Source organism: Chelmon rostratus, chromosome 20 (assembly GCF_017976325.1).
Source record: "Chelmon rostratus isolate fCheRos1 chromosome 20, fCheRos1.pri, whole genome shotgun sequence".
Lineage (NCBI taxonomy): Eukaryota > Metazoa > Chordata > Actinopteri > Chaetodontiformes > Chaetodontidae > Chelmon > Chelmon rostratus.
In genome coordinates this window covers 635,596-646,255 of record NC_055677.1, presented here as the reverse complement: position 1 = coordinate 646,255, position 10,660 = coordinate 635,596, and the positions used below count along the sequence as shown (strand labels likewise).

Below are 10,660 nucleotides of genomic sequence, written 5' to 3'. Positions count from 1 at the left end.
CTGAACATGCTGTCGGTTGGTCAGCCTCAGCTGCTCAGCCATTGATCACCAGGTTTGTGGTTTGAAGCTCCTCTTGTCCACATGTCAAACTTTCCTTGAGCAACATAATAAACAACAAATTTCAGCTTCAGACAAAATGTCTCTAATGTAAATATGTGTCATAGTTTGATGGACAGGCTGCTGTGATTTGTGTTTGTTGAACTTTATTAACTGCAGTCACATGTATTTACCTCAGTCATGTGTCTGTGTATTTTGTGAATCTTTGTTACATCTTGTGTCTCTCCATCTGCTTTTCATCCGCCATGAAATTAATTTAATGACTCCTATTTCATTAATATCAGACAACCCTGATTCAAAAGGTCTGAACTCCGTGAGAAACATCAATCAAACCAGAATCAATCATTTCCAATCAAACTGATTCCTGACAACAGTTTCCTGAAGTGTTCCTGAGTCCAGGTATTAATCTCTTTATCCAATCCTGTCGCTCCATCCTCGCTGTGAACCACTGAGCCTTTCAATCATGATACTCTCACCTGTTACCAATCAACCTGTTTACCTGTGGAATGATCCAAACAGGTGTTTTTGGAGCGTTCCACATCTTTCCCAGTCTTTAGTTGCTCCTGTCACAACTGATTTGAAACGTGTTGCTGCATCAGATTCAGAATCAGCAGATATTTACAGAAATCAATGAACTGATGAGCTCAGACAGTAAATATATTGACTTTGTGCTGTTTTCAGGTGAGTTTCTGTCAGAAAGGATCAGCATTCTGTTCATGTTTCACACAGCGTATCAACATTTTTGTTGTAATAATGACTAAAGATTGTATTGTTATAATTTTCTGGGTGATAGTTGTATCAAGTGGAGTTCAGCTGGCTGCAGTGAATGTTGTGGAACAAAGACTATAACTGAGCTGGTTGATGATGGAGATCCTCCACTGAACTGAACCTGCTGAGCTCTCCTTCACTGGCAGAATGAACCTGGAGGCGTCCCAGGAGCTGACTGTGTCATGAGCTGCTGTCTGAGTCAATCAGGAGCTCCATACACAAAGACTGTGGCTGCTAATTCAGTCAAAATCACAGTGGAAACGTGTGCTGCTGTTTTCTCTGCATATGTTACCTCTACAGTTACTGTTGTGAGAAACAAGTTCATTGGTTTGAACATTAAATATCTTGTCTTTGTATTTAATTTAATAAAATTAGAAAATAATTTGCAGATCACTGCATTCTGTTTTATTTACGTTTTAAAAAGTGTTCTGACTTGTTTGGAATCAGGGTTAAACTCTTATAGTGTGAAGTTATGTGTGTAAAGTGTGTATCTTTAACACTGATGGCTTCAGCTTTACGTTTCTGAACAGTGTTGATAATCACATCTGGACTTACACAGCCATTCTGCAGTTCCTCACAGCTGGAATCAGTCTCCGTCGTCCCTCCAGTGTTGTGTTGTACTTCTTCAGGTCCAACTCATCCAGAACCTCCTCTGACATCTGCAGCATGTAGGCCAGAGCTGAGCACTGGAACACAGAGAGTTTCTTCTCTGATCTGTTCTCTGACTTCAGGAACTCTTGGATCTCCTGATGTACTGAGCGGTCGTTCATCTCCATCAGACAGTGGAAGATGTTGATGCTTCTGTCAGGAGAGATATGATCACTGTTCATCTCCTTCAGGTTGTTGATGGCTCTCTGGATGATCTCTGGACTGTTGTCTGTTTGACCCAGCAGGCCTCCTAAGAGTCTCTGGTTGGACTCCAGAGAGAGGCCATGAAGGAAGCGAACAAACAGGTCCAGGTGACCATTTTTACTTTCAAGAGATTTCTCCATGTTGCTCCTTAGAAAGACATCCAGGGATGGGTGGTGGCTATTAATGTTTCCAAAATATTTAATGTTCTTCAAAAAAGAACTTGGTTTTGAGTCACTGGGTTTCCAGTCTTTTAGGAAAGCCTTCAGTACCTTTGTGTTCCTGCTGGTGTAACAGTGGAACATGTAGACTGCAGCCAGAAACTCCTGAATGCTCAGATGAACAAAGCAGTAAACTGTTTTCTGGAAGATCACACACTCTCTTTTGAAGATTTCTGTACAAACTCCAGAGTAAACCATGGCTTCAGTGACATCAAGACCACACTGCTCCAGGTCTTCTTGGTAGAACATGATGTTTCCTTTCTCCAGATGTTTAAACGCCAGCCTCCCCAGCTTCAGAAGGACTTCCCTGTCAGCCTCCATCAGCTCCTGTGGACTCGTCTCATGTCCCTCATCATACTTCTGCTTCTTCCTCTTTGTCTGAACCAGCAGGAAGTGGGAGTACATGTCAGTCAGGGTCTTGGGCAGCTCTCCTCTCTGGTCTGTAGTCAACATGTGGTCCAGAACTGTAGCAGTGATCCAGCAGAAGACTGGGATTTGACACATGATGTGGAGGCTCCTGGAGGTCTTGATGTGTGAGATGATTCTGCTGGACAGATCTTCATCACTGAATCTCCTCCTGAAGTACTCCTCCTTCTGGGCATCGGTGAAGCCTCGTACTTCTGTTACCCTGTCAACACATGTAGGAGGGATCTGATTGGCCGCCACGGGTCTGGAAGTGATCCAGACGAGAGCAGAGGGAAGCAGATTCCCCTTGATGAGGTTTGTCAACAGCACGTTGACTGATGACTTCTGTGAGACATCAGACAAAACCTCATTGTTGTGGAAATCCAGTGAAAGTCTGCTTTCATCCAGGCCGTCAAAGATGAACAAAAGCTTACAGACAGCGAGCTTCTCTGCTGTCACCTTCTGTAATGTTGGATGGAAAACACGGAGCAGCGTCAGAAGACTGTACTGCTCATCTTTGATCAAGTTCAGCTCCCTGAACGAAAGCAGAACCACCAGGCTGACGTCTTGGTTTTCCAAGCCCTCTGCCCAGTCCAGACTGAACTTCTGCACTGAGAAGGTTTTTCCAACGCCAGCGACGCCGTTCGTCAGAACGACTCTGATGTGTCTCTGCTGGTCAGGTGAGGCTTTAAAGATGTCCTGGCACTTGATTGGAGTCTCATGGAGGGTCTCCATCTTGGAAGATGTCTCAAGCTGCCTCACCTCATGTTGGGTATTAACCTCTTCACTCTGTCCCTCTGTGATGTAGAGCTCAGTGTAGATCCTGTTGAGGAGGGTTCCACTTCCTGTTTCATCACTTCCTTCAGTCACACATTCACATCTCCTCCTCAGACTGATCTTATGTTCATCTGAAACCTGCTGAAGATCATCAGTCACTAAGAAAACAGAGAAAAATGAGTCAAAACAAAGAAAATCTGTCAATCTGAAGATTATTTTCATTATCAATAGGAAAGGCAGTCCAGCTGGTCTTCAACCCACCGGAGTTCTCCCACACTACACCGCTCCTCTGAACCCTGAACCAGCTACTTGTGGTGGTGCTGAATTCAAGACTCTGGTCCTCGCCTACTGTGCTGCCAATGGCTCAGGGTCATCCTCCATCCAGCACATGTTCAGACCACACAGCCCAGTCCGTCTGTATAAAACTCCCTGCTCGAGGACGACCGACGTCTCAGCACAGCAGCTCATTCAGTGGTAGACTTTACGACACCAAGACCAAGAGACTCACCTGAACTTCACCTGAGATTCAACAGACAGACTTTCTCCTCTCAGAATGTGACCTGACACCTTCAGCTAACCCACCCTTCAGAGTCGGGGTGGAGAGTTCTGCTGCACTGCTACACCTCATTCTCCTCCACTGAGCTCCATATTTGACTGACTGACTGTGGTTTCTCAGTTGAGATTGTGTGAATTTGTCACTTTTCTAAGAAAAGGGCCATGAATCATTTAACTCAGCAGCATATCGAAGCAACTCCCAGCAGTCTAATCTGGTCACCGTCTACTTGTTGAAGCCAGAACCATATTAGTGTTTCACTGAAGCCTCTTTCACACTGGACAAAAACCCACTAAGAGCCACGAACATCTGGCTTTGTCTTCAGTGTGAAAGGGTTCAATCAGCATCCATTCCCAGTTCAAACGACTCTGCAGTCGTTGGGTGTATTTATGGGCTCCGGCTCCGATCGGCAGCAGTGGAAACGTGACGCCCAGGTGGACGATCACTTTTGCTGCTTTTCTGATGTGATGATGATGAAGCTCCAGACATTAGTATGTAAATATTGCCTGACATCAGACACAACTGGCAACTGGTGGCACTCCATTTCTATTTCATCATCATCATCTCGGGAAAGATTTTAAAGAAACCGCCATGTGTTTCCAGTTCATTCCTGAGTCTGAATGCATGTTTAGCTGCATTTACAAACCCTGCATACACCTGATCACTTTGGTGTGAAAGTGGTCCAATGTTCAAGCCGTCAGCCTGAAAACTCAGAAACTAAATGTAGCACTTGGAGCAGTTCAGCGTATTTGATGAAGATGATGTTGTCACATGGTTCCTGCAGTTTTTGTGTTGAATGCTCTCATTGTAAAATAAATGTCATGAATTGTAGAAGGTCACAGTTTCAACATGTGTGGGTGGACAGTCTTACTTTGCACAGTGCAGGTCTGACTGGCTGTCTGCAGTCCAGCTCTCGTTCTGGATCTGTCTCCACACTGGGGACAGGAGGAGTCTCCTGATGAAGCAGACTGGTCCCAGTATGAGGTGGTGCACTGTCTGCAGAACCAGTGTCCACAGCTGGTAGAGACTGGATCCCTCAGGACATCCTGACACAAAACACAGCAGGACGGCTGCTCCTCCACAGAAACATGACTCCTCTTCCTCTCTCTGAAAGACATTTCTTTATAACTAAACTCAATCACTGATGGTTGTTGAAAATGTGAAGATTTGTGCGACGCTGTGTTAGTTCACTTTAAACTGACATTAGAAGTGTCTCTTTCTCGTGCACTGATGACTTTTACACAAGTTCTGTCCATGGATGTTTGTTCCTGACCTTTAGGAACAATATCTGATGGAGAGAGTCTGAACTCAAAGGTTCACTTACTAATGATTCAAAGTGTTGATCACGGTGAGCAAAGCTCTTCTACAAATCACTTTTTATCACATGTTGTACAATTATGATACAAAGTGATTTAACATGCATCTGGTCATAACAGCTGATCTGATGAAGAGTCAAACCAATAAATGATTCTCAGATCAAATATGAGAAAGTGAATTTCACATGTGAAGCAGATTCTTTCACATTCTGAATCGTTGCAAATGTTCACAGCAGCTTCAATGTGAGGGCAGAAATATATGAATGTTCCTGAGGTGTAAATGCTGAAATGAAGCTTCTCAACAGTTTTACTGCAGAAATAAAATAAGGTCGATCTGAGTTTGAAACACTTTCTGCACCAAAAGTTCTGCATCATGAATAGAAATCTAGATATTTGATCTTCATCCTCAATGCATCATCTCCCATCAGGTCAGTTTACAGTAAAAACAGAGTCTCACTTTGTGTCTGAGGGTCCAGGTTCATGGCTGAAGTCTGGAGGATAATCTTTGGACCGGTCACTCTTCATAGACAGACAGCTGGATGCTGGAGACTCTGCTCTCTGTCTGCTGTACTGAACTCTGCAAACACCAACATGTTTTTATTTCTATCACATGAATCCTTGATCAATTCTCTGATGAAAACCATTTATGAAGCTCTAAAAACACAGTTTGTTGGGAACGTCTGGCGGAACCCTCTGTCAGAGGAGTTTTCAACTCGCACCTCCGGGAGAGCTTTGACCAAATCCCGAGGGAGGTTGGAGACATTGAGTCCGAATGGACCATGTTCTCCACCTCCATTGTTGACGCAGCTGTTCGGAGCCGTGGCCGTAAGGTCTCTGGTGCCTGCCGTGGCGGCAATCCCCGAACCCGGTGGTGGACACCAGAAGTAAGGGATGCCGTCAAGCTGAAGAAGGAGTCCTATCGAGCCTGGTTGGTTTGTGGGACTCCTGAGGCAGCTGACAGGTACCGGCAGGCCAAGCGTGCTGCGGCACGGGCAGTTGTTGAAGCAAAAACTCGGGTATGGGAAAAGTTCGGGGAGGCCATGGAGGAGGATTATCGGTTGGCCACAAAGATATTCTGGCAAACCGTCCGGCACCTCAGAAGGGGGAAGCAGTACCCTGCCAACACTGTTTACAGTGGAGGTGGGGAGCTGTTGACCTCGACTGGGGATATTGTCGGGCAGTGGAAAGAGTACTTTGAGGATCTCCTCAATCCCATTGCCACGCCTTCCGTAGAGGAAGCAGGGGCTGGGGACCCAGAGGCTGGCTCATCCATCACTCAGGCTGAGGTCACCGAGGTAGTTCGGAAGCTCCTTGGTGGCAAGGCCCCGGGGGTGGATGAGATCCGCCCTGAGTACCTCAAGTCTCTGGATGTTGTAGGGCTGTCTTGGTTGACACGCCTTTGCAACATCGCGTGGCAGTTGGGGACAGTGCCCCTGGACTGGCAGACCAGGGTGGTGGTCCCTCTATTCAAAAAGGGGGACCGGAGGGTGTGCTCCAACTACAGGGGGATCACACTCCTCAGCCTCCCTGGTAAAGTCTATTCCAGGGTACTGGAGAGGAGAATTCGGCCGATAGTCGAACCTCGGATTCAGGAGGAACAATGCGGTTTTCGTCCTGGTCGTGGAACACTGGACCAGCTCTACGCCCTCCGCAGGGTGCTCGAGGGTTCATGGGAGTTTGCCCAACCAGTCCACATGTGTTTTGTGGACTTGGAGAAGGCATTCGACCGTGTCCCTCGTGGCATTCTGTGGGAGGTGCTTCGGGAGTATGGAGTCCGGGGCCCTTTGCTACGGGCCGTCCGGTCTCTGTATGACCGGAGCAGGAGCTTGGTTCGCATTGCCGACAGTAAGTCAGACTTGTTCCCAGTGCATGTTGGACTCCGGCAGGGCTGCCCTTTGTCACCGGTTCTGTTCATTATTTTTATGGACAGAATTTCTAGGCGCAGCCAAGGGCCGGAGGGAATCTGGTTTGGGGACCACAGGATCTCATCTCTGCTTTTTGCGGATGATGTTGTCCTGTTGGCTTCTTCGAACCAGGACCTCCAGCATGTGTTGGGGCAGTTTGCAGCCGAGTGTGAAGCGGCTGGGATGAGAATCAGCACCTCCAAGTCCAAGGCCATGGTTCTCGACCGGAAAAGGGTGGCTTGTCCCCTCTGGGTTGGAAGAGAGCTCCTGCCTCAAGTGGAGGAGTTCAAGTATCTTGGGGTCTTGTTCACGAGTGAGGCAAGGATGGAGCGTGAGATTGACAGGCGGATCGGTGCGGCAGCAGCAGTAATGCGGTCGTTGTACCGGTCCGTCGTGGTGAAGAAGGAGCTGAGCCGAAAGGCAAAGCTCTCGATTTACCGGTCAATCTACGTTCCTACCCTCACCTATGGTCATGAACTTTGGGTCATGACCGAAAGAACGAGATCTCGGATACAAGCGGCTGAAATGAGTTTCCTCCGCAGGGTGGCGGGGCGCTCCCTTAGAGATAGGGTGAGGAGCTCTGTCACTCGGGAGGAGCTCAGAGTAGAGCCGCTGCTCCTCCACGTCGAGAGGAGCCAGCTGAGGTGGCTCGGGCATCTTCAACGGATGCCTCCTGGACGCCTTCCTGGGAGGGTGTTCCGGGCATGTCCCACCGGGAAGAGGCCCCGGGGAAGACCCAGGACACGCTGGAGGGACTATGTCACTCGGCTGGCCTGGGAACGCCTCGGGGTCCCCCCGGAAGAGCTGGAGGAAGTGTCTGGGGAGAGGGAAGTCTGGGCCTCCCTGCTTAGACTGCTGCCCCCGCGACCCGGCCCCGGATAAGCGGAAGAGAATGGATGGATGGATGGAAAAACACAAACTGCTGCTCCTGTCCATAATGAGGAGCTTTAAAAGTCTGCATTAGTCCTCTTAGATTAGATCAGAGCTTTTCTCTGTGACTGACAGCTGTCACACATTCTAAGATGAAGACGCCTCCAATGATTTCTCTTCATGTCACAAAACGTTTGTTAAATTTAAAAATACATTTTAGCAACATTTTTAATATAAAACCACAAAATGAAAACAATAAAAACAAGTAGACAATTCCGGCGCTGCCGAAATTTTGACAGTGGAACGAGGGGGCTGCTGGTCTTATTAACTGAATCAATAAAAATGAATGAATTTAATGGAAATGAACCATCTCTATTATCATCCAAAGTTTCCTTTTACGAACAGAGCTAACGGCGCTAACGGAGCTAACAGAGCTAACACTAACGGAGCTAACAGCTAAGGGCGCTAATAGAGCTAACGGCGCTAACGCTAACAGAGCTAATGGTGCAAACAGAGCTACCGGTGCTAACTTTTCTAATAGAGCTAGCAGAGCTAAAGGCGCTAATGCTAACAGCGCTAATAGAGCTAATGGCGTTGCGCCTGTCTATGTATATGAGGCTGTCTGTGTGTATTTAACTGTATTTGTGTGTGACTGTGTCTGTGTGTGTCTTCGTCTGTTTGTGTGTGTGTGTGTGTCTGCTTGAACTACAAATTTATCAAATTGTCCCAAGTATTTTGAACAAGCAGCCCAACCAGTTCCCACATGGAGATGTGTCTGGTATATGTGTGTCTGAATGTGTATGTGTGTGCATGTCTAACTTCTGCCCCACCTGCTGATAATTACCTCTCTATCTCTCCCACTTTTTACCTGTTCCTGAACAGCCACTTTTTCGCTGTCGGTTTCTTCCGAACAACTTGTGATTGTGACAAAACCGCAGCTGCTATCAAAAAACCGATAACACTGTGAGATGCGGACAAGTCTGGGCCAGATGTACGTGTGTTTTATGTGCAGATATTCATTAGAAAAATGACTAAATGGTCGATTTAAAAAGACACACTCCGGCAGGCTGCGACTCAGAAAACAGGAGATTGTATGGGTTTAAATGGAGCAGCAGAGCAGGGCAGCTGGTACAAGATCCCTCTTTATATAAATTTGGTGGGAGCTAACCCTTTAAAACTGAACTTTGACGAGAGAAGAAAGGTTTGTCTAAAAAAAGATCCAAAAATTATGTGTCTCCTATTCACTGTTTGGATTTTACGGAAATTTTAGAAAAAAATTTCAGGCGATTTCTCACTGGCTCTTTCACTCTAAGTGATGATGTCATCCACTCTAGGGGGATTTTTTGAGAAACGTTATGGTCTTCAGATGGCATTAGCTCGAAAACCGTAAGAGATATCAAAAAATGTGCCGAGGCTCATTTCGACCGACAAAATTGTCTACGTTTTAAAGTTTGAATGAAGTCTCTAGGAGAAAGTATGGCGAAGCAGGCTGAAATATGAGTAAATTTCCCCATTCATTTCTTATGGGAAATTCTTCGCAGTTTTTTGTGAATAACTTTGCAAATTATTAACAAAAGAGCTATAAAAGTCATAGCACACCATTCCCGATTGAGCTGCACGTTTTGATATATAGTTTGCGAGGGTTTTCTCAAAGCTGCGGGACGAGCTACGCTCTTGCGTTGCCTCGTGCCACTAATGAAAACAATGAAAACAATGAAAACAATGAAAACAATGAAAACAGTGAAAACATGGCGCTGACAGAAGTCACTGAAAGTGAGTCGTAGAAATGAGTTAATAGCAGTTCTCTCACTTTGTGTCTGAGGGTCCAGGTTCTTGGCTGAAGGCTGGAGGTTCACCTTTGGACCGGTCACTCTTCATAGACAGACAGCTGGATGCTGAAGACTTGGCTCTGTCCTCCTCTTCCTCCATCATCTTCTGATCTGAGGTCAGTCTGAGAGTAAAACAGTGACGCTGATGGTGAGCTCAGAACACAACAATCAGGAAACAAGACTGGGAGAACAGGAAGTAACACACACAAACACACACACACACACACACACACAAACACACACACACACTCATGTTTCCTTAATTTCTGGGGACATTAAAACGACTTATATTCATTTCCTGGAGACTAATCCTAACCATCACCATGACCACTGCTTGCCTAAACCCAAACTTTACCAAAGTCTTCACCCTAAAAGATAATGATTTACATTACAGGGACTTCTGTTTTGTCCCGATGAAGACGGCGAGTCCCCACAATGTGATTAATACATGGTCATACATGGTCTCTCTCTCACACACAGTCTAACATTTGTGTCCTCTACAGTCCACAGGAAGGAAACTGACTCACACTTTAACAGTAAAGTCATGAAATGTTGGATTAACACTCACCTGCTTCAGCTTCACTTCTCCTCCGTCTGCTCTGTTCACTCAAGATGGAGTCTGAACTCTCTGACTTTAGTTTCTCTTTCAGGATTCCCTCCCTGTTCTCATGAGCCTGGGTCACATGATCAGTGTTGCTCCTCCCCTCATCATTTACAGGAAGTCAGTTTATCTGTGTGTGTGTGTGTGTGTGCGCTGCTCACAGATCAGCTGTTTAACCTGATGTGTTCATGAACAGACTGAATTAAAATGGGTTTTGTTGTACCGTATTTTCCGCACTATAAGGCGCACCGGATTATAAGGCGCACCCTCAATGAATGGCCTATTTTAAAACTTTTTTCATATATAGGGCGCACCGCATTATAAGGCGCATAGAAAGTACCGTGGGGTTGCATCCACTAGATCAGGGGTCGGTAACCCGCGGCTCCGGAGCCGCATGTGGCTCCTTCATCCCTGTGATGCGGCTCCTGAAAATAATTAATGAGCATTTATTTAAAATGTATTTTATTTTAGTTTGTTCGTTTTGAAACAAACACCGCGCGCTCACAGATG

At 46.3% G+C, this 10,660-nt stretch overlaps 2 protein-coding genes across 4 annotated transcripts in view; both read right to left on the bottom strand.

The window, feature by feature from the left end:
• The window catches only part of LOC121623616 (NACHT, LRR and PYD domains-containing protein 3-like), a 377,011-nt gene extending 366,929 nt beyond the window's left edge, over positions 1-10,082 (bottom strand). For 2 of the 3 annotated variants that reach the window (XM_041960959.1, XM_041960961.1), the window contains exon 1: positions 10,024-10,081. The gene's annotated coding sequence lies outside the window, so the exon portion shown is untranslated. Of the gene's footprint in view, positions 1-10,023 lie in introns of all 3 variants that reach the window. The other variant, XM_041960960.1, reaches the window with a different exon arrangement.
• On the bottom strand, positions 1,377-10,243 carry LOC121623624 (protein NLRC3-like). The gene is made up of 5 exons (XM_041960973.1): positions 10,118-10,243; positions 9,531-9,671; positions 5,404-5,523; positions 4,502-4,737; positions 1,377-3,235 (listed from the first exon to the last, which is right to left on the bottom strand). Exons 2-5 carry the CDS (start codon positions 9,650-9,652, stop codon positions 1,377-1,379), a joined length of 2,337 nt encoding a protein of 778 aa, XP_041816907.1. The 5' UTR covers positions 9,653-9,671; positions 10,118-10,243.
• Between the last annotated feature and the right edge of the window lie 417 nt (positions 10,244-10,660).

Coding starts and splice junctions, on each gene's coding strand:
- LOC121623624 (XM_041960973.1), bottom strand. CDS start 9,652: ATGATGGAGGAAGAGGAGGACAGAGCCAAGTCTTCAGCATCCAGCTGT. Junction 5,524..9,530: donor CCTGGACCCTCAGACACAAA/GTGAGAGAACTG, acceptor TGGTGTTTGCAG/AGTTCAGTACAGCAGACAGA. Junction 3,236..4,501: donor TCAGACCTGCACTGTGCAAA/GTAAGACTGTCC, acceptor CTGTTTTCTTAG/TGACTGATGATCTTCAGCAG.